This window comes from Onychostruthus taczanowskii, unplaced genomic scaffold (assembly GCF_017590055.1).
Source record: "Onychostruthus taczanowskii isolate IOZ18803 unplaced genomic scaffold, ASM1759005v1 scaffold49, whole genome shotgun sequence".
NCBI classification, from domain to species: Eukaryota; Metazoa; Chordata; class Aves; order Passeriformes; family Passeridae; genus Onychostruthus; species Onychostruthus taczanowskii.
In genome coordinates, this window is record NW_024502458.1 from 1,819,833 (window position 1) to 1,843,749 (window position 23,917).

At 38.2% G+C, this 23,917-nt stretch overlaps 1 protein-coding gene across 2 annotated transcripts in view; it reads right to left on the minus strand.

Moving 5' to 3' along the window:
* CARS1 (cysteinyl-tRNA synthetase 1) overlaps window positions 1-23,684 on the minus strand; it is a 33,191-nt gene extending 9,507 nt beyond the window's left edge. The window contains exons 1-18 of one of the 2 annotated variants that reach the window (XM_041415026.1): window positions 23,582-23,684; window positions 18,643-18,888; window positions 15,692-15,783; window positions 14,772-14,860; window positions 14,377-14,473; window positions 13,820-13,918; window positions 12,719-12,868; window positions 11,359-11,499; window positions 10,573-10,661; window positions 9,854-9,975; window positions 8,585-8,697; window positions 7,949-8,077; window positions 7,613-7,742; window positions 7,212-7,315; window positions 6,203-6,300; window positions 4,550-4,739; window positions 3,949-4,017; window positions 326-407 (exon numbers count right to left, since the gene is read on the minus strand). In XM_041415026.1, coding sequence (XP_041270960.1) covers window positions 326-407; window positions 3,949-4,017; window positions 4,550-4,739; window positions 6,203-6,300; window positions 7,212-7,315; window positions 7,613-7,742; window positions 7,949-8,077; window positions 8,585-8,697; window positions 9,854-9,975; window positions 10,573-10,661; window positions 11,359-11,499; window positions 12,719-12,868; window positions 13,820-13,918; window positions 14,377-14,473; window positions 14,772-14,860; window positions 15,692-15,783; window positions 18,643-18,888; window positions 23,582-23,609 — 2,068 coding nt within the window. In that variant the 5' untranslated portion in view covers window positions 23,610-23,684. The remainder of the gene's footprint in view (window positions 1-325; window positions 408-3,948; window positions 4,018-4,549; window positions 4,740-6,202; window positions 6,301-7,211; window positions 7,316-7,612; window positions 7,743-7,948; window positions 8,078-8,584; window positions 8,698-9,853; window positions 9,976-10,572; window positions 10,662-11,358; window positions 11,500-12,718; window positions 12,869-13,819; window positions 13,919-14,376; window positions 14,474-14,771; window positions 14,861-15,691; window positions 15,784-18,642; window positions 18,889-23,581) is intronic. The other variant, XM_041415027.1, reaches the window with a different exon arrangement.
* Between the last annotated feature and the right edge of the window lie 233 nt (window positions 23,685-23,917).

Consider the following 23,917-nt stretch of genomic DNA (forward strand, 5'->3'; position numbering starts at 1 on the left):
AGGGAGCACCCTAACCTAGAAAACAGCAGCCACACCTCATCATTCCAGAACTATTAGATGCTTTAGGAAACAAAATTTAGTTTAGCAGCCTAAAAAGATTCCCAAATTAAAGAGACAGGCAGAGGAGATGCAAAAATTCAAAGCAGCTCTCATTTAAAGATGCCTTACTTTTATTCTCTAGACAAGGAGTGACTATCAGCTGCCTCACACCCACACCTCCAACCTGTCCCCCAGTTTCATTCCTCTGACCTCCAAGTCTCATGTGCAGGAAAAAGTACAGGAAAGTACAGAAAAGTCTCATGTACAGGAAAAAGCGAACTCTCACCTTTCTTCTCTCTGGCGATTTGTCGCACTCCTTCTCTGAACTCAGAAAGAACTTGGAGGTATGGCATCACTGTAGACTCAATCTGCAGGATCATTATTTCCACAGTTAGCTAATCATCATTTAGATATAAAATATGTCCCTACCCACTTCATATTTATGTGCTGTTGGATGGAACCTGACCCTCAGAGCAGATCTGTATCAATAAAAATTGTCATTGCTCTATTGATGTCAAAGGATAGATGAAAATTTGCATTAGCTATCAATTTTACTCTTGTGCAGATAAAATCATCCTGTCAAGTTCAACCTCTCCCCATTCCTTTTTCACCTCCTTTCAGTTAGATCCATCACTTCCACAGGGTTATGCCACAATCCAGCTAACTATAATGCAGTGCAGGGATAAGAACAGCAATCAGATGAATTTGCTCCTTGATGTACTGTGTTGTCTTAGGCCCAGCCATTTATCAGATAATGATACCATATCAAACAGTTATTAGGACTAATTTTCATTAGAACCCAGATCTGTTGCTTAGATTTTAGCTTATGCTAATTGTATAGACAGTGCAATTCTCTATATTCCTCATACAATTCCCTCTCCCATAAAAAGTGGGAAAGATTACTGTTGAATTATTTCAGGTGTAAGTAAACACTAGCTACGAAATCTCAGAGAAAAGGTCCTGTGAGTCTGGTCTCAATAGCAGTGAATAGCAGCAGCAAGCAGTTAGTGAACAGCTACAAGAACACCTACAGATCAGCTACAAAAACAACTACAGATCAGTGTCTGCAAACACTTCTCCAGAATCCCGAGAGGAAAAGCCAGGCCCCTGGGGGAAAGCCTAAATTAAAAGTTTAATTACTTTGGAGGGTGGGAAAGAGAAAAAAAAATTGCAAACTTTTGTCTCTTCTACAATTTCCACGTCTTTCCTGTCTGTTTAATCTTCGTGACAAATTTCTGCACAATTAAGGGCCAAGACAGTCTGTCATGATGTAAAAGTGCCCCTACGAAAAGAACCGAGGAGTTCTGTTAAAACCTTTTATAAATGTGAATATTGTAATCGGCTTCATGAACCAGTGCTGACAAGTTTGGCCCAAGGAACAGACTGGAAAGTAAGGAAGAGTCACATCTCCACTCCCTCACTGCACTGCAAATACCTCTTCATGGAAACCAAGTGGTATGGGGAAACAGGCACTGTCACTACTTTATCAGTCATTTCAAGATGAAAGATTTTTGTTTCCACAACAACTAACTTGAGAGAAATGCTGAATTCACTTTGAAAACGATATTACGGAACAGAGGTTTTCTGACTTCAAATCTCTTGTATCCACTTCTCAAATAAATTACTGACCCATGGTAATTAAGCTAGTTTTTCTTTCAGTACTTTTGAACTGGATTATGCTTTTTTTGGAGATATTGACTCAATTGGTTCTTTCATCTCTAATTTAAACAGGGGAACAATTGGCCTTACCCAAAGCCTTTTGTAATTAATGAGCAGTTTTTGAACCTTGAAAGTTCCCCTCCTTTAATTTGTGTTAAAATAAATAAGAATTTGCATGGAGGACTGAAAGTATGATATTTAGTGAAACAGCCAAAATATTTGTGATATTATGCATTTTTATATTATAATGCTTAACACTAGGAATGATCTAGGTGATAAAAACAAAAGCTTCTTGAATGTAAGAAATGTTAGCACAAGATTCTTCTGACCACTGTGCTAACAGTGTTGCAAAATGTGGAATGTGTCAAACTTTCTTTAGAAAGGATATTCTTTAATGTTTACTTTTTGTATCCTTTCAAGCCAAATCAACAAGAAGGGAGATGTAATTCCTGAAACAGACAGCAGCTAACAAGCAAGCTCTAAGTGATGCCCAGGCCTTAGAAAAACAAACCACTTGTTGGTAGAATTTCCTCGTTAAGGTTTAGGGCTGGACATGCTACAATGGTCTCAGACCTTAGGGGAGGTTAACAAAACTTGGGCAGAAGGATGGACCACTGATAGTGGACACAAAGAATACCACGAAGAATTTACAGGCCACAGGGACACTTGGCAGAACTCCCAAGATAAGGAGGAAACTCATGAAGCCAACTCAGCAACTGTGCTGAATCAGCTCCCACTGGGTAAAAGGTAATTTCAAACACCAACTCAGGGACCAACAACTCAAAAGAACAGAAGGACTGAGCATGCAGACTAATTAGCATGGGAAGCAAGAAATTATTAACCAAGAGAAGCTAGAATACACATTAATAAGAGAATTACATAACTTGTAGCCAATGAACACTAGCTGCTTTTTTGCTAAAATGCATAAAATAATAAAAAGTTTTGATAGTTTGTGTGCTTGATTTGTGGAATACCACTGAGCACCCAGGTTTGCACAACTCTGAAACAAATAATCAATGCTGCTCTTGAGGGTGTAATTACTGGCTTGCACATGGGTAACAAATCCAATTTTTTTGGACATGTGTTAGCACAGGATTTTTGTTTTTTTTTTGCACAAGATTCTTCTCACTCTACTACCCTTGGCAGTGCTATTTTAAAAGAGTGAAAGGACTTAGCTTCAAGCTATCACCAATCCTTCCATAAAGCATATTTATTGGAAACACTGCCTAAAGTGTTAAATACAAATTTAATTTTCATTTTCCCTTAAAAGGTAAGTGTTAAAGTTTTACCTTTCTTCTGAAATTCAAAAGAATTCTGAGCTAAATTTAAAAATCACTATTGATGGGCTTTGTAGGCAATACAGAACATCTTCCTTATTATATCATTAATGGAAATTTCCACAGCACGCAAATGTAAGTATTAAATTGGGAATGAACACTCATCCCATAATTGCCATTCTTCCAACCACAAGCAAGCTTGCCAACTCCTTTGATGAATAAGAAGTTAAGCTTTTTTTTATACCAGAAATGTTTCATTTATTCCTCCTAAGGAGGAACAGAAAGGTGCATGGTCGCACTTTTAATGCAGAAAAATACGTGAAAAACAGCACTGATGTGTCCACAAGAGATTTTTGGCACAAACAAAGTGTTGATAGCTCTCACACAGAGTTATTTCTCCTGCCTGCACCAGCACTTTCATCAGGTACCCCTCAGGTATTTCCAGAAAAATTCTGCATCGCAGCAAAACTGCTGGGTGACTAAAGCAAAACAGCCTTTGAAAGCCACATAAAAACTGTGGCTGCAAATGAGATCAGAAGAAAAGATTGAAATGTGGATAGAACTCCAGCTGCCTCCAGGCTGGTTTCTGGTGTACCACAAAGAAGTTTAATCAGTATAATTACATTTTTGAAACTACTTAGCATACAAATACTTGTAATGAGTCTTCAGACTGTAACATGTGCTGCCTGTAGTTCACATGTGGTTTAGGAAACAGACTCATCATTCAGAAGACAAGATAATTCTTCTTCTGGTTGCTATACAATTTGTCTGTCATTAAATCAAACAAACCTATAAAAACCCCAGCTCTTGTAAAAGAAAAATCCTGCTTCCTAAGCCAATTAATTACATCAGATTCAAAAGCTAAAAGCAAAAAGAATGTAATTCAGCTACATATCAGTAATGTCATCACTTTAACCTAAGCTCTCAAAGGATACAGAGTAATTTTGTTTAGTGCATTTTGTCCTTCACTTACATTTATGTTTTGACTAGTCCCTCCAACAGGAAAACCAATTGCATCATCACTTTCTATGGCACCAAAAATCTGGTAAAGGAAAAAGAAAGATTGTACACATTAACTCACAGGTATGTGCAAACTAAGCAAAATCACATATACTAGGCTTTTGAATAGCTCTCATTCAACCCAGAATTCACACCTTTATTAAGATGATGTTCTGATTTGTAATTGATACATACCAATTGATGTTCTATGGATGATCTGTAATCGATACATACGTACACCATACAAAGCATTGGCTTTCAGATTTAGCTTTAAACATGTCAGATTTGTCATTCTGACTTCATATTTTTTCTACTATCTAATTTTTCTTGAATGTATTAGTGGCACTCCACTATTCAACAAAACATTAGCTGAAAACATAATGCAATATGGAGGACTGAGAATTGTTCCTGCTGCAGCACACACTGCAGTTTGGGCTGTTTTGGCTGCGGGATGTGTGGAAGATCTCTAGTTTCCTGTAAAATTTAAACAAAGACTGTACAGATCCTTCCATACTTGAAAATACAAGTTATAACTGCACAGTGCAATAGCAACATTACTCCTTGCTGTTACATACCTTTAGCATTTGAGTGAGATAGGAGCTGATGTTTTCTAAAAGAAGTCTGTTTGGCATCTGTCTGGAGGATTTCTTTGCAGCAATATAGGAGTTACTCTGGCTGACCAACGAGCGCATTTCTTCTAAGACCGAGCGGGTGTCAACATTGTCACACAGTGCTTCATGAATTGCTGCTTTCTTCTCGTAAAAGCTGAGACAAAAAAGATTCTTTTTAACTACTCATGCCAAAAACCCTGCATTGTACTCTGAAGAGTCTCTGGTAGAAGAGAGTAAGGGGACCTAAAAGTAAGGGAACTATTTGCTGGTTGTAGTTTATGTTTGAAGGAAAAACAGATGAGCAAGATAAAAGGCACTATCATGATGCTGCTGTTTTACTGCTTGGAAAAAGGCAGGCAGGATAATCTAATTGGCAACAACTACCCAAACAAACTATCAAACAATTTTTCAGCAACTGGCCTCTTCATGCAAGTTTTTTTAAATTTTTTTTTAAAGCAGTACAAATTGCTTATTTAAGATCTTCTTTTTATTATTTTTTTTTTCATAGTATTGCTCTCCTATCCCTGTGTACCAGCCAGGTTCTGTTTAGTATCTTTCCAGGAAGGAGCACCAATTTGGAAGTTAATTTAACAGAAAGTGAATTGTTATGAAGATATTACAAGTAGACAAAAGGAATGAATTCATGCAAACCTTTGTCACGTTAGTGAGATGTTAGTAGGTCTAATAAATAATACAATATTTTACAATACTAGTTCATCACATGAAGGTTTTATGGTTTCAAACAGTGTACTTTTTCCAAGAAAAAAGAAGTGGTAGAAGAAAGAGGACAAAACCAAATATCTATGAAGCGTATCTTCTATTCCTCCCACTTCTTTATCCCTTCATTTTGACCTCTCTATTACTTTTTATCTCCCACCTTTTTAAATAAAGGAACCTCAAGTTGAAGATCAAATTTTCAGAGCATATCACTACACAGAAACATCTGCACTCAATCCTTCAATAGTAACATTAGTGACCACAACAGTGAACTGAACTATGAAACAATTTTAGCACTGCCATGCAAGATACTTCTATTTAAAATTTCAGACAAAAAAAGGAAGTCATTTAGGAAGCTATCTGCATAACAAATAATAATGGTAGTTTTGTTCTAAAAGTCAAAATACTGCAAAATTGGTATCACTGCCTCGGCAACGTATTTTCAAACACTGGCAGTGATCTTTCGTGGTTTTAGTCAGGTCATTTAACTTCTGTTTGCCTCAGATAGCCTACCATACTTTGAAATATGTAAAATACTGGTTTTCCAGTATAATATTTCTAGTTTGTAGACACTATGAATCATTGGTCGCTTCTCAGAGAGAAGACAAGATTTCACATAGTGAAGAAAATGACAGTTAACAAGTAAGTTCTCTTTCCCTTCACAAACATGGCAATGAGGCATGCCAGTGTACTTAACATAAACAAAAAGGAAATTAACAATTTCATCTATCCTTCATAAAGCTGTCCCAAGATTAAAATGATTGCTTGTGAAGAATTGGGATGTTAAGTGGGAATGCTACAGACATAAATATCACTGTTCACATTGTAAGTGATGTTGTAAGGAAAAAAGAATCAAAGATGAAGCGACACAATTCAGAGAAGTAGGAATGCTCCACTCACTTTTTGTTCAGCTCTACTTCTTGATTTTCCCATTTCTGAAACTGGCCTGTCACATCAGTGGGAGCTCGAAGAATATCCTTCACATTCAAAAAAAACTCCTGTAAAAGAAGAATGTAACTAGAAGTTGGTTTCAATTACACATAACCGATACTTACTATGAAAGGGGGCATTATTTTTTAATGAGACTCCTAAACTTTATGGGTTCAACACTGCTTCAGCCAGAATCTAATGATGTTTCTCAAGACAATAAAACCCAATAAAATAATTTTGCATAACTCTGTCAATCACAGTTGGACTGCAATTCATTTTTATCTCTTGCTCTGTTACTACATGGTACCCTATGATATTCTATTCTAACACCAAGCTGCTCACACAAAAAGTCTTTTAAAAATGTTTAGGCAACAGTTCTTATGGCAGATTTTTAAGCGTGTTGCTAGCAATGGAAGCTGAAGAATAAAATGGCTTTATAACAAGGATCTGTTTTAAATGGGCATCCAGCTTAGCAAAAAGTCATTTTAACCTAATCCGTGGCCCAAACCAAACATTTTACATAAAAAGCAGAACACCTTCAGTTAGAGAGACCAAGATCAACAATCTCAAACTGCTGTACAGGGTCCTTGTGGGAAATGTGAGTTTAAATTGTAGCTCCAAACTGACCAGGGACAGGAGCTGTGCCTAACCTCTCACACACCTGCAAGGCACAGAGGCAAAGGCTCCATGTTTGTGGTGAGGATACAAAAGGGGAACAATATTCCTTCTTCCCCTTTGGCTACATTTGTGTAGAGCCTGACATGGTAGAAATGTTAGAGTGTGTCTGCTGGACTGAGTTCTATAAGCAAATGAGAAATTGATCTTGTGTGTAAGTGCCAAGCTGCTCAGAGATGTCAAAACTTGGAGAGAGCACCCAGCTGCAGAATATGGCCTACATATCCTTGGAGTTCTGTTCCTTGAAACATGCATGGCAACACAAAGATTAGAGAGCTGGAGAAGAATTGGAAAACTTACTTACATTCATAAACTTCTCATATTGAATAGCTGACTCCATGGTATTACTTGAATAATCCAGTGTATCCTTCCAAGAGTGCATGAGGAAAGCCAGCCGTAACTGTCGTGCTAGTAGGAGGTTTAAAATAAACAAGGAAAGTTTTTATAAGCTGAAACATTTTCATGGACTCCAATACTACAGTGGCTAAGAACATAATCTTTAAATTTCTTACTATCACTACATCCACCAAACAAGCAAAACCACTATCATCCATACTGATAAAAACCAACAAGAATGAGAAGAAAAGGAAGCTGTTCCAAAGTTAGCAAAGAAGAAAGCACCTGAAGTTACCCTGAATACAAAAAATTATCACCGTCACCACTCAAAGTACATCAAAAACATTCCCATTCCAAAATAATTTTTACCTGTGTGTTTCTTCAGTGCATCTTTTATGGTAATGAAATTCTTCAAAGATTTGGACATTTTACAGCCAGCAATTGTTAAGTGACCAGTATGCAGAAAATACCGAACCCAGTGATCATTTTCGAAATATGCCTGCAGGAGAAAAACAAAACTCAAAGACCCAATGCTGTTTACATACAAATGAAGTAGGAAAACTTAGAGAATAAAATCCTGAGAACCAAAACTAATTTTTACACAAAACACACATCAAGCTGAAAAAACTGAATTACGGATTTGTGTAAGCTGCACTCAAAGCAAAGCATGTTGCTCTATCATTGCAGGAAGGTCAGTTCATTCACCTCAGACTGGGCCAGTTCATTGTCATGGTGAGGAAATCTGAGATCAAAGCCTCCTCCATGAATGTCCATGGACTCTCCTAGAACGGATCCACCCATGGCAGAACATTCAATGTGCCAACCTGGACGACCCTGTTAACAAAAAGGCATTACTTGGTTACTAGTGACCGTCTTCCTCTTCTGCCCCTGTCTCATTTCCTCATGCTGTTACTAAGAGTGATCCTCAATCTCAGTTTCACAAAAGGAAACTGATTTAAAGATCTAAGCTGGCAATACATCTGTAATGTTCTGATTATCTTGCTTACTGTTCTTTTAAAAACTACATTAATATCTTTTATCACAAGGGGGGAAAAAAGGAAACAGAATTTACTACAGATAAAGTTTGTCAATTAACAGAGGACAAATGACAAGTAACAGCCATGCTGAGCCTGCTTGCAAACTTCTGCTTAAAATGTATCAAACAGACTGATGCACATTCCAGATTATTAAATGAACATTAACCACAGAATCTTATGACTGAATACATAATCTCCACAATTTATGCAGTGTTAATATGAGGTGAAGCAAAAGAACGTGTGTAACTGTGCTACTTAAATAAGTGAAGAAAATCCAAATCCTGATTATAATGTCCTTCCTTACCTTTCCCCATGGAGAGTCCCATGAGGGCTCTCCTGGCTTGGAGGACTTCCACAAAGCAAAATCATTTGGAGAACGCTTCTCACTTAAGCGATCAGCTGAGATGCTCAGGTCACCTTTCAAAAGAGAAAATGTAAATGCATACATCTTATACCAGCATTACTGATTTTTGGCCTTGCTGTATCTCACAAAAAGATAACCTTAAAAAAAATTTTAAAAACTCCAAAACACAAACCCCTAAATAACTGAACCCTCAAAAATCCTCATTATTAACCTTGATAATCCTTTGGGGTTTTGGTTAACGTTTGGCTGACAAGTATCTGACAAGTATCAGCTGCACTGGTTTCTAAGTTTTGATATGAGATTCATCTACATTCTCTTACCAGGCACAACTCCTATATTGCAGTTATAGAAAAAGAAATACAGAAAGAAAAAAACCCATACTCAGAGACAAGTAAGACTGCAGAATCAATTTATTCCAAAGCTAGATGGATCTAAATTGAGACTATGATTGTCTTAATCTGCACATACAATGTGATCATAGAATATTTCTTCCCTAATCTCAGCTGCTGCACAGAATGATTGGTATTTGTTCCATAGCTACATTTACTCCTCTGTTACCTACTGCTCTATGAGTGTCCTGATTTCACCTGGTATGAGGATTATATTAAAACCTTTTAATATTCTTTTTATAGACTTTCTGCATGATTTGCAAAAACTATACAACTTTAGAAGCAGATAACTAATGAGTCCCATTTACTGAGCATTTTAAGTTACTCCTCTATTATAGCTCTATTCAAAAAAATCTATATTTGGATTTGGTTCAACACAACAAAGTTAAAGTAAGAGCTCTCGGTAGGAAAGAGGAACCCAAATATTTGTCATGAAATAAGCCCAGCCTGATATGGAAAACTTGTACCTGGCATGTGGAAGATCCAGGTTCAAGTCTTTGCTCCTACTCTGAGCCAGACAAATGGACAAATAACTGAGCTATGGCCAAAAGACTGAATTATTCACAATTCTGACCAAAAAACCCCTCACAAACAAACAAAAAGCAACCCAAACCATCCTAGGATTATTAAAATTTCTTGGTATTTTCCAATTAAATCTTAAAGTACTGTCTCAAGCTACGGAACTTTGGCAAAGAAACTGGTAAAGGGAGTGCAGCAGGTAAATCATTAAACTCTGACTGTGACTGATCCAAATGTCAGTAAAACCAGTTGAAGAGAGCAATACATCATCAGTTTCTTCAGCAACTGAGCAAATCTTTACCTTCCCCCTCTTGAAGAGCTTTCTGATCACCTACAGCTTCAGGCACCAACTTAGCATAGGAGTGTTTTTCACTGGCATCAAACTTCATAGTATCAAAGTATACAGATCCATTGGACACATACCTGAAAAGTTAAAGATAATTATTTAGCTAACTTTCTATCACAACTGAATTTTTATCCCCAAAATCACTCCCATAAGTTTTCTAGTAACTCCAGTCGCATGATGATACTGCTCAGTATTGTAAATATGACTTAGGTGAGCCTAAGTTATAAGGCCTTACCATATGAAGATTTGGGACAAATCATTGGAAGTTATAATAAAATTAACTGAAGAGAAAATAGAAGCAAGCTATTGTTAAACTTTTGAGAGGTATCAGGAAACAGTCACAAGAACTACCATTTTTTAAAATTTATGTTATTTGCAACTGATTTCTAACTGTCACATGTCAATTTTTGATGATTTTTGATGAAGACCAGGAATCAAACACAGTTCAAGTGAATGGGACTTTGACTTTATCTTAATGAACAAGGATTTCACCCTACAGTATATCATAAAAAGTATATCAGGTGAAAAATAACAGCTCTTTTGCAAACAAACCTAAAATTTCTTTATTTGATGAAAAACTGCTACTGACAACTACTGTTGCAGATGAAAACAGAGAAAACAGCTCACAGCTAAATGCTGAAAGCAATCATTCTGACATCCAGTAGCAAACTTACCCATAACCATTATCCACAATCTTCTTCACAAAATCCACAATTTCTGGCACATATTCACTAACCCGTGTCAAAACATCTGGAGGTAATACCTAGAGATAAAAAGTAGAATTATATATATGGAAATATGCACTAAACATATATCTCATGTATTGGTTACAATTTTGCTCAAAAGCAAGTGATAATAAAATCTAACACTCCTATTTCAAGCTTTCTGCTCTGAACCAATGTGCTATGGCCACTTTTTCCTCAGTCTTAAAGGGGATTCCAGATTTTCTGACAGAAGAGGCAGCAAGTCCCTCTGATTTGCAGATAAATAAATCAGCCTTCACAGATCTGAACCACTACCTCACACAGCATTTCATCTGTAACAGACAAATCTCTTCTTGATGATTACCATCACATAATTTCTTAATGGCTGAAGACTCTTAAGTAGGTAGTCTAAATGCTGAGGTTGGCAGGGATCTCTGCAGCCAACTGGTTCCAGCTCAAACTTTTTTGGACCAGTTTATGGTTATTTGCCCATGTTACAGCAGGGGGATGGCAAAGAGAGCACACATCAAACCTGATCACCAATTAAGTTATGTGCAACAACAACAACAGATTTAAGATTGCTGGGATGGAAACAGAGCAAGTGCTAATTTAACACCTATCTATTAATATTAATTACTTTATTGATAAGGTTGAAATATGAGATTCTTGAAAGCTAATAAGGAGCTAAACTGTCTTCTGGGTACCATAAGGCATGGCACATATATTTTTAGAAGAGAAAACAGTTCATTTACTTACGTTGAGTGCTTCCATATCTTTATGAAATTCCCCTTCCCAGAATTTGGGGAGCTTTGAGAATATAGAATTGTCAGTCACCCGACTGCCAAATCTTGTGTCCAGCCAGTCAGACAGCAAATCTTTGGCTTCTTCCAACAGTGTCTAGAAAACAATAATCATAACAGCAACTGATCCAAGACTTACTCCGTTTAAATTTTACAGAAAGATCTTGTTCTGAACAGAGACAGAGAAATAAGGAATAAGACATTTGTAATGAGACACTTAATTGTGAATACAGAGTAATCCAGGTTTCTACCATATTTTTATTATATTGCTCTTCATAGATATAGATGAAACAACAAGAGCAAGGAAGATAAACTGTTAAATGGTATCTGTTTTGATACTGATCTTGATACTTCGATAGGCATCTGGAGCTTATGCTGTAAACACCAGATGGGACCTGCAGTTGCATTACATTTTCTGTTCCCCCATTGCTACTGAACAATCTAACAGAAGCCTTACTGTGCACATTGCTAAAAAGTGTCTGAAAGACTAATTTGGACATCAGCAAGGACACCTTTTAGTCTTATATTAAAGGATTTCTATTTCTGACACTAGGATATAATGCAGAAAGCATGATTGCTTAGATTTTAAGGGTTTTTAAATGCCATTAGGTTAGTATACACTTCTATAAAAGCTCTTGATATTAGAATATCTGGGCTTTAAAAAAAAAAAAAAAAACATAACTTAGAGACAGGGTCTTCTCAAGAATGGAGCACATAACCATGTGTACCCCACAGTACTTATCACAAATAATCTGAAAGCAAGAGAAGATGAAAATGGAAAATTTACAAAAAGACAGTAACTACTAAAAATAGTTATACTGACTGACTTGATTACTGGACAGAACCAATGAAGTCAATATGAATATTTGTCACTAAATGTAATTGTTTTTAATAAAAATAATCCTGAGCACAATTTTGGGGGAGGTATTTTCCTCTCTGATCAGAGACAGAAACACTTGTGTGGAAAACTACCACCAGTATTGGAACATCATTATAGTAACCTATAATGAAATTAATTGATCAAGACAAAAAAGTCAAAGAAAAAGTCTAAATACAAACAAGAGGAAAATCCTCATTGGAAAGGTTAAAAAAAATTATTGACAAAAACAGCATCCAAAAACTCTGTAGCTGAACTGAAGAATCAAAGTCCCTGTATTAAATGCAAAGTACTAAAAAATTCTCAGTCCCACAATTTCTCTTCTTATGAATTAAAGGTTCCATACTGTCTCAGGGCATTACTATGAGCTACACATTCTTTTTAAATGTCCTAACAATTATAAACCAAATATAAAATATAAAAAGGAGCTGAAACTTACCTCACGGCGTCTGTTGATCTCTTCAGCAGGGAGCTTGGCTTGGAGAGCTTCTTGTAGAGGGTCAAAAGCAGACTTCACTGCATTTTGAATTCTTTCCAACATTTGCTTCTTATCTGGGTCTGTTGTTTCATTTAGTTTAACTGAAAAGAGCTACAATTAAAAATAAAAAAAAAAATTAGAAAGCCAGCTGCAGTACAGCAGCACCATGTTCCATACACAGAATATTATCTTAGCCACATAGTACCTTGCTAGTGATGAGTAAGACATTATGCCACAGAAAAAGCTTTGACATCAACTACTGAAACATGAAATATGCTCCTCATCAGAAATAATGGTGCAATCACAAGACTTTAGTTTGCATCCAAATTCATTTTTCCAGAAAGACTTCATAAATCACTAAATCATCATCATCATTACTGCTGCTTTCATTTTCTGTGCAGCTGATCGCCTTAATTGCGCAGTTGATTACCACGAATTTGAAAAGGACAAGCTTTAATGTTAAACAGGGAGAGAATAAATGCAAAGTTAAGGCAGTATGTCAGGCAAAGACAGTTGGGCAAAATTTCCAGGCCTCCTATTTCCTGTATTCAATTCATTAGAATGATAATCTCTTTGTGATCTGTAGTTCTAAAAACTACCAGAGAATCACCTTCCCCACCTTCAGTCCTGAATACACAATTTATTAAATCCTTAAAGCTTTCCAGCCTTTTCCTTCCAAGGTCATCAACGGTACAAAGGAGAAACCTCCCAAGCTTTAGAGAATTATGGAGAGACCACTGTCCAAAAAGTCTTTTAAGGGATTATTTTAAAAGTTTGAATTCTAACACACAAACATTCAAATGCTGCTTGAGCAATACATGCACTCACAAATAAGTGCTAAGATCACAGAAATCAGGAATGCCTTTTAAAGAATTTGTCAGCTCTAAAACAATGTAAAAACCAAAGTGATGTGCAGTTCAAGTAACATTTCTAACATGTGCAGTACCAGAACGAAAAGAAGCAGAAAGTTTAAGGAGGCAGCAAAGTCTGAAGCATTCTTTAGATGCTTTCCTACATTATTGAGTGAGAACCTAAAACACAAGCAGAGATTACCACACCCACCTCTGAGGCAGTTCTAACATCTTCAAGCAGCAGATCTGGTGTTGATTTGCTCTCTCTATATCGTTCAAAAAGGTGATTTTGCCTTGCTCTCTTGATGATCTAAAAATCAAAACATGAAAATATTCCTGTGAAGTGACACATAGTTATACAAGGTGCAGATAAAATCTGTTATGTACCAAAAGCATTTCCCTATAAATTTAACAAGCTACAAGAATAATGTGCAATAATACAAATCAATCACACCATACACAGTTAATGGACTACCTCAACAGAGCAAATTAATTACTTCATCAGGCAAATAAAATATATTATCTATTTAAAATACTGAGTCTCCTTTTTTTGTGACACCATTCATTATTATACAACACTAAAGGGTTTGCTACCATAGGAGTGCTACAAAACGGAGAAAATCAATGCTTTTGTGCACAAAATATACATCTCAGTTACCAAGTATATGATTTAGCTTGCCTTATCAAGTGGCAATTATGTGTGACTGACTTCCATTCTAAAAGTTGAGCACTTTAGATTGCAATTAAAAAAAAAACAACAAACCTTACCTTGTCATCAATATCTGTAATATTCATACAATAGAAAACGTCATACTTAAAATAATCCCTCAAGACTCTTCTCAGGATATCAAATGAGATGTAAGACCTAAAACCAAAAAGATACAGTGGTGTTTTTAGTGAACACCTTTACCTATTCTGTGCACAAACTATTTTAACCTCAATCAATAACTGTGCAGCAGTTTTACTTCGCCCCAATCTATTAGAAAGTTTTTAATCCCACAATGATAAAATATGATAAGGTGCTTTTAATCTTAAATTGCAAACATTAAGTTGAAAGAGACCATTTTCTAGCAATACACTCATCTGAATAATACCTTCTTCTAATAGCCTTTTGCTTCCACTAGGCACTGTTATCACCTATATCAAAGTAAGGAATGCAGTACCTGGCATGTCCCATGTGAGAAGCATCATAAACTGTTGGACCACAGCAATACCACAAGACCTTTTTTCCATTCTGAGGCTGAAAGACTTCCTTAATTGAAAGGGAAGGTGCAATGGTCAGAAGAAATTGAAGACATGACCTCAGAGCAGTAACACTCCATTTGGAGATTAGAACATGAAAACGTGGATTATAATTACAAAAACCAAGTAGTGATTCCATTCCCAGCTTTACCATAACTAAACATCACCACTAGCTTTATCCTGTGAGAGAGATGGTGTGGCTGCTTATGTTCTATGCATTCTAATCAATCAAGATATCAGGTTACAACAACTTGGACTAAGCAGGGTACTATTCAAACTGTTTATAAAAGTTTTCTTTTGCATTGAAAAAGGTTACACCCTATAATCAGTTCACAGATACTTGAATACTACATCCCATGTAAAATAAATATTTTTAATATTTCCTCGTTCCCAAAGGACTTTCAAACAAGACCACAAGAAGTTTTATAAAAGTTACACTTTTTATATTGCAACTATATAATTTGTGAGACTGTTTTTACACAGACAACGTCTGAATAAAGAAACTGTGATTTTATTCTGCTCACACTGCCTACACTTCTGTGTCTTACAGTTGAATGCCTGGCTACTTTGCATGACAGCTTAAAACTGGGAACTGAATATTATGCAATATGCACAAAAAGACACACACTTGTAGTGTATATATATTAATGTATACAGTATTACACTTGCCCAGCAAATGCAATTGACTGGCACAGAGCTCCTGGCCCGTGCTTTTTAATATTCTACAAAATACAACCCAGAGACCTGACTATTGACAGGGCAAACACTTCAGAAACAAGGACTTGATGACTGCTCTATTTGTGTTTTTAGGGAAATCCCCACTTCCCTTTCATTTACTCACCTTACTGCGGGTCAGGCTGTTGTAGAGGCAGAGCCTGGAATGTTTTGTCCCTTCAGGGGGAGACCAGGGGGGCTGCACACGTTTGCCTTTACCTAGGAGAAAAGGTAGTTCAAAGAAAGTTTAAAAGACACTTTCCACAAACAGATTTGCAATATAACATTTTCTCCTTATCACATCATCATTTCAGAAGGAAAAAAGCCCCACATCTAAATGGAGAAAAGAGCTTCAATCCTAGTAATGCAGCTACTTCTGTTAGAGACTCCTACAAAGCCACCAAAACCAAAGTAAATTATTGCAATCTAGTTTATTTTCTACACTCTAAATTGCCATTTCTATTAGTTTTTGATCCAAGTAGCAGTGAGGAAGAGGGTGCAAAAGCAAGAGCGTGCAATTCAGGTAAAAGTATTACCATGAGTTTTGAAACTCAATGAATCATTAATGAAGTGTTATGGCAGTCCTGGGCTATTTGCAACGCCGGTGATTTTACTGTGATGGCACATCACAGATCTCACACAGAATTTGCAAAATATCTCCAGAGTCCAGAGGTGGTCTCTAGAGCCAATATTGACAGAGTTTGTGCACTCAGGGTGAGAGGGAGAGCTGACAGAAAGGCTTAGACAGAACCCCAGCTTTTTATCATGCATTGTTGCTAAGTACACAAGGCGTTTCTAAACACACTCATTTACCACAAATATACTCCAGTTCAGCAAGAGGCTACATTTTGCCATTAAAGAGAGCAGATAAAACCCAGGATAACATTAATGACAATATTCTTGCATCTGTTTTCTTCTGAATTTGTAAGAAGCAACATAGCTGTTAAACTCATGGGGTTTTTTCAAAGAGAAGTATGGGCATGTGATTTGTCAAAGAGTTGCAGTTTGCTGTGTACTGGGCTGCTTACAACTGTAATGATGTTAAACCAATTATCACATTAACTAGGAATGAAAGCAAACCAAGACATTCAAAAATACAGCAAGTTTGCCAGCTTAATATACACAGCACTATGCTTAGGAATTCTCATGGTATGCATTTTAACTGCAAGTAAAATATTATACAAAATATTTGTTTTGACAACAAAATTGGTTTTTTTTTATACTGTGTCTCAGGGTGCTCTTCATTAACTCTGTTTCTCTCAGTATCTTCATATGCATATTTTGGCTGAAAACCTTCAAGTAACATAAACATTCATAGTATAAAAAATGTAATCTCTTCATCTTGATTTTTTGAGTAATTGCCCAAATAAGAAAAAAATATGTTAAGTGTAGTATTCTGCTTCACTTCATGGAACTTCATTTAACTTCCATGCTATGAATCCATGGAAATATGTGTCCATCCTAAATATTTCATTGCATGAAATTCTCCTGAACAGAACACCTCAAGTTCAAGAGCAGTCTCTCCATAACATAGGTCATACACCAAGGTATGGATTTGTTTACTCTCTGATTTACAAAGATTACTCTGGCATGCTTAATTGTGGCCAACGCTTCCCTCAGGGAAAGAAGCCTATGTGGGTTAGCCTAATAAAAGATAAATCTGTAAAGCTTTCTTCAGTTACAACCACATGAACATAAGGAAAAACCCAGATACTGCACCCCATATTCTCAGCTTGCGAGTTAGGTGTCACATTTTACCCACTACATAGAGGCCAAGGGCAAAGTAAAAGGCTGGTAAAATATTGGTTAGTCTGGTCAAATACACCTCTGCCAGACTACAGCCTTTCCCCTGGTGGAACTGAAGTTCACTTGCTCTAATCCACCATGGAATTTTCTGCCACACCAAAAAAACAAAAAGGAAGTATTGAAGGTCTAAGAAGCATGGCAGATTTGCGTGTTATTTTCATGGTGAACACTGCAGAACATCATTCTAGGATTCCTGAAACACATAGTGAAGATATAACCCTTCAGAAAGAGAGGTTTAACAGTAAAGATTTCATGGTCAGGAAAATGGAAACCTTTTCTGTTTCTGCTCCACCCTGATCCATGGAAGTCTACAGACAATCTGACGTTAGTGGACAGATCTGCTATCAGAGCCAGGGGTGCAGCTGAGATCCCTTCTCTGCTGGAAGGAAATAATAACCAGCACAAACACTTGCAGGCACACACAACACGCAGAATTTACTCACAGCAGTTTGATTTTAACTGCTGCTCTGTTAGGAATTGAGAACACAAATGGGGAGAGGTTGTGAGAAGATGGCATTGGAGCAATACTAGTTAACAACCATCAGCAAGAATGACAGACATGCATTCATTTGTAGGTATTGCAAGCACTACACGACAGCTCTGCGTTGTTATTTTTCATTATTTCATGACTCCCTGAGCAAGGATCTCACTATAAAGCAGTTAAATTAGACTAGCTCATTGGGAAACAACTCAGGAGAGTGATACAGCTCCCAAAAATGCCTGCCCATGCTTACACAATGACCTAGATTAACCAGTTAATACTTCCTCAAATCATCAGCATGCCTAAATTACCTAGGTTAAAAAAGAACCCCAGACATTCTTTGTGAAGTTCAGTGTCAATAAAGAGTAAGTATTCAGTTTATTTTATTGTGGATTTGTATATTACACAACTATTTGGTAAACCTTGCAAGGAAATAAGTAGACTGAGCAAATCTTGGTATTTCCAGGAAAAAGCCCAAACCCACACATTCTTTTACAAACCAGAAGATAGCCAGCTTTTTAAAGAAAATACACATAATCAAATTCTGTATGCTGAGGAATTTTAACTTAAAAAAAAAAAAGTAACAGCTTTTACATCCAAATAGGTCAGGATCTATCAACTGCACAGTAATTGTATGCAAGAATAATGTTATGACTTTGAATACAAACTGATACTGTAAATCTTAAGGCCTGCAAGAGAGTATGAAAGGGAACTTCTCAGAATTCTCAGCAATAACAACCAATACAATGTCAGCTAGTCTATAACCTGCCCACCAGTTTCATATTACTCACTTGTTTGAAGTTTACAAGGCTCATTTTTGTCACTGCTGCCATCATAGATTGCTTCTATGTGTCTGTACCACCGGACAACATGGATATACTGGTCCACAGGTGGCCCCGAAAACTTTCTGAACACCTCCACATCTGCATGTGAAAATGTGAACCCCTGGATATAACTACGAGTGCTCAGGTACTCGTTCAGAGCCTTCACCCTGGCTTCCTCTTCACTAATGCTCAGAATAAAACTGTAGCTGGAAGCTGTAAAGAGAGGCACAGGACATTTGGTCAGCATTAAAAGAAGGAGATCCCATGACCAAAATATATCCTTATAATACACATCTCCCCCTGTAAATTAGCTCTGGCAACTGGTAAAAAATTTGAGAAAATTAGATTTAATACAAGCTACTAAATAACTGTGCATTTCCTGTTAACAGGATTATGTTCATGCTGCCATAAGTTTTTGAAGACATCCTTCAAAGAGTAGTATGAACAAGAACACAGGTTTTTTCATTAAGAATATAATCTACTGAAATTGGAGAAAATCCTTCACACAGAGCAAACCTAATCAGTCACTCTTTCCATGCTGCTAAAACACTCATCCTGCCAATATTTAAATATGATTCATTTTATGCACTGTGGAAAGGCTGTGAATATGTCTGCTGAACTTGAGCATGTAGTTACATCTTTGCAGCGGTGTTGCCTGCACACAGACTCCCAGCACCATGCTCAGTACTTCCTAATTGCTCCAGAAACTCAGAACTTCAGCTGCTCTTGTATATTCCCATACTTCCCCCATACCCCTTTCTCTCCTCAGGCACATGAATAAGATTTAAAATGAGTAAGACCTATACAAACGAGCAGAAAGGATATCAGATCATGCTCCTCTCTCACAATTTTTTAATTCTGTGACTTCTTTGGTACATAGGCAAAGCAGGTTCAGTTATGTCTCCTCTGGACAAACGCAGGGACACAGAGGAAAGCTCTGTGTGTTGGTGGGGATGCTCACTGGCAGAGCAATCCCTGTGCAGGCCAGAGGGCACAAAGCACTCTGAGGTTATGCTAGCACTGCCATTAGGCAAACCCAGCATCCACATTTCCCAGCAATGATTCAATGTTTGTAGCTCTGTTCGTGTTCAAAGTACCGTCCAAACACGAAGGCAATATCCTGTCTAGGTAGTCAGCCAGCAAGGCAATTTAAGCCAAGGTCACGTGCAGTGAAATGAGAGAGGCAGCAGGAGAGCACCTGTCCCTGCTCCCAAACCCAACAGAGACCACAGCCACAAGTGTCACTTCTCCCACTGGCAGGAATATCTCCTGCACGAGGAGTTCCCAAAGCATGGAGGTGCTCACAGAACTCTTGGAAAGGCAGGAATGACAGGAGATGGGAAAGTGGTGGCTAGGAGAGATGGGAGGGATGGAACAATTGAAGATCTTCTAAATATCATCAGTTAAAACTTTACAAACCATTTTCTATATGGAAATCAATATCCAACAGCAACTCAGGATGACAGGGAAGTGGCAACCAGATATCAAGCATGTTTGTATTCAACTCTTTGGGGTATAAATGAAATATAGTGACACATTGGGAGAACTAATAAAAAAGGCCAATGACTTTAAATATCTTTTGTGAATTTTGATTTTTTAAATTTTTTTAATATCTATGAATAAAAGAAGACAGATCCATGTAAAGTATAAATCCTTCTCAAGGCCTATCCATGTAATTGCTCAGTACAAATAAGGAATACCAAGGAAATAATGACCTTTTAGGCTTGCCTTAGCCAGCTGAATGGATTCAGCTTTGGCTCACACAGTTCATTTTACTATAATCTTTTCATGCTCCTAAATATTTACTGATGTTTATCAGCACAGAACTTCACATGTTTGTACACATTAAATAGTTTGAAACAGTTAGGTTTCCACTGTTAATAAACCTAAGTCATAAGTCTTCCTTGAACATAAATGCTGTATACATGAAAAATATGAGGGAGAAGGCAAAAAAAAAGGTAGTACAAGAATGACCTAGGTAGAAATGAAACTATATCTCAAAGAAAAGATCTTTTGCAAGGAAAAAGCAACACTCAATTTGCAAAGTATTATTATGGTTATTATGACCATTATTCACACATCAGGCTGCTAATGGGAAGCAAGTCAGTGTATCTGAAACAATGTAAGTGCTTTCCAACCACATCTGTAAACCAATCTAAACGGGAGCTTGCCCAAACTTACACACAAATACAACAAATACGACAGCACTCATACAAGCTAATTTTGGCTAGGAGAGGTAGTAAATACTGCCTGTGAATGTCAGGACCAGCTCAGCACTGATAAGCTTAACAACCGAAATTTTTTTGGATCAATCTTGGCACAGACATTAACACTTCAAGTTAAAATGTTTGGCAGGTTCACTGTCCCATTCCCAGTGCCCCACATCAGTTTCACAGGCTGTGCTGAGCAGATGACTATGATAACACTGCCTTGGAAGGCAGTGTAGCAGTGGATCACTTTTTTCAAGCAAAAGGAATCAGTGACAGCTGTCTATGTAAAAGTCTCTTCTGGTTTAACTGATATCATGGCTAAAAGAAGAATAGTAAGTCTACAGAACCTGGCTTTCTGTGATTTCCATCCTGCATCCTCAGTTCCCCCCATCTTGCAATTCCTTCAATTCATTAAACAGTCCCACTGAAATATTTCCTGGTACCTCCTAAGTGCTGCATCCTATTTTCCCATACACTTCAGTAGCCCCATCACTGCTAAGTCTGCCAATGGTGTGCAAGAGGCAGCTGCCCACTGTCAAACTGATTAATTAATACCAATCAATGGATTCAAAAAGTATCGAGGGAGGAGGCCCAATGGAGATATGTACATCTGACCTGTTTTCCTTGTTGCTTTAGGAAAACAGGCTAAGGAATTGCCCCTCTCTCTAACTGCAATTTTTTCCATCCCCAAAACAGAACAGATGCAGTTGTTACTACTCAATTGCATCAGGAAGTGTCTCCTTGACAGCAGAAACACGAGAGTACTACAGAGGTGAACACTGCATAACACTGAACATTGCATAACACTGAATTTTAACTCATGTGAACAGAATGATCCATAGATATCATATCACACAAGAGGAAACAAGCACTGTGCACGAGTATTGGAGAGGTAGCAAAATTACCTTGAAAAATCAGAAGAATTAATGTTAACAACGCAACAGTAAAAAGTTGTTGCAAAAAAATTTTCCACCGCAGACATCAATTAATGCAGTTCTCACACCAAAACCACTGATGTACAATCCCAAAGGGTGATGTAATTGTCACACATTCTTCTTTCCATGCATGGAATGCTTCAGAGACTATTGAAGGACACTGGGAATTTGTCCGAGAGACTGCAGCAACACACAGACTCAAAGCACAGGACAGCTTCTACATTTTATCTGGACATAAGATAACTTTTGAGATTTAAACAAGACATATAATTCCCACAATATCAAATTTAATTGAAAATTTTCACTTTTATGAACTTGAGCATGAAAACTTCTGCTCCTTGAAGGAGTGGATGGCAAAGTAAATACAGAAAAGCCATAAAGAAGGCGGTAAGCTAGATGACACAAAACCAGGTAGTTACTTCACTTCAGGGAAAAAAATGTGTTTCCTGGGCTTCCCTGAACCTGCTAACCTTGTCAGTCATAATTAGATGACAATGTAAATGCTCTGGGAATTCTGCAGAGGCATTCTCCAAAAAGAAATCTTACCCGTTTCTGAACATTTTGAAATGTAACTTCTCATCCGACTTGACTTTCACAAATTTAAGACAACCCAAAAAAGGCAAATGCAACATTATTAATTCAATAATTATTAATTCATAATTAATTCAAACTGGCCATTTATCATCCTGGCCAGCCACTCTGGTACCTCTGAAAAGAATTCCAAGCATCTGCTCAGACAAGATGAATTCTCCTTTTCCATTAACATCACACAAGAAACAAACCAGTGCAGTGATTCCAGCTAACGCCAGACACAGCATGCACAGAGACAGAAAAACAAAGGACTTATCAAGATTCACACATAAAGAGCAAGAGGCTTTTAGACGAGCAGGAGTTTTTAAGACTAGAATATCCCACACCAAGGAAGAGCTTGTCAATCCTAGTCTTTCGAGTCCTGTAAGTTTCACTTCCACTTTTCCTGAACTGAAACTAAATGTAACAATTGCAGCTTCAGTTTAAAAAAAACCCTCACCCTAACAAATAGTAACAAAGAGTTTCTCAAAGTGCACCTGAACAGAGCCTTTCTTGGGCTCCCCTTCCCCCCCCAAGATACTGCAAAGACTTCTGAAAAAGCTGATCCCTTCATGACAAGAAACGTTGCACTTTCGTGGGAATATTACATGAGATGAAAAAAGATCAAAGTAACTTTCGGTTACTTTGTTAAGGAAAAAGGGGCCAAAATATTTGTATTTACAGATCCTCAACAGGAATGACAGAAATTTCCAACCCTTTACATACCATAATGGTATTTCATACTTGCATGACTGGTATTCCAAGTTTCCATTTGCTACAGTAGTGCCAAAAATTATAGTACTACCCTAGCCCTCCTTCCATATGGAAGCGAAGAGTACAACCCATCATTAAAACACGACCACAAAAAATGTCCGTAAAAGTCCAAAAGTTCAGGCGTGAGTTCAGGGGAGAACACCGATGTTTTGGGAAGGAGTCCGGGAGGCACGGAGACAGGTGAGGAGCAGGGGCGGCAGCGCACGGACCGAGCGCACCCAGCACCTCCCGGCACGCACCGAGCCGGGGGACAGCCGCTCCCCCACGGGGGTGACGAGGAGCTCCGCATTCCCTCCGCAAATCGCTGGATCCAGCATTAACCTTACACCGCGGCGGGGCGCGAGGCGAGCCGCAGCCCGCGGGACCGCCCCTCGGCCCGGCCCCGCCGGGGGCCCGCGGCGCCGCTCGCCCACCTACCGTGCTCGGCGCTGGCGGCTGCTGCCATCCCGGAGCTGGAGCTGCTGCTGCTGCCTCCGCCTGCCCTCGCTCCGAGCTGATGCAACAGCGCGTCCGGAAGCCTCGCCCCGCCCGCCCTACGCTACTTCCGACGGGCAACCCGGCGTCACCCGGGCAACGGGCAGCGCCTCACGGCCCGGTCCGGCCTGGCCCGGCACCGCCCGGCCCCACACGGCACGGCCCGGCCAGGAAATGAGCACCCAGGGCACCGCGGTCACCCAACAGCACCGTGCCAACCGAGCCCCCCTCGCCTTTCCTTAAACAGCCCCAAAGATGGAGGCGCCGCCGCCACAACAA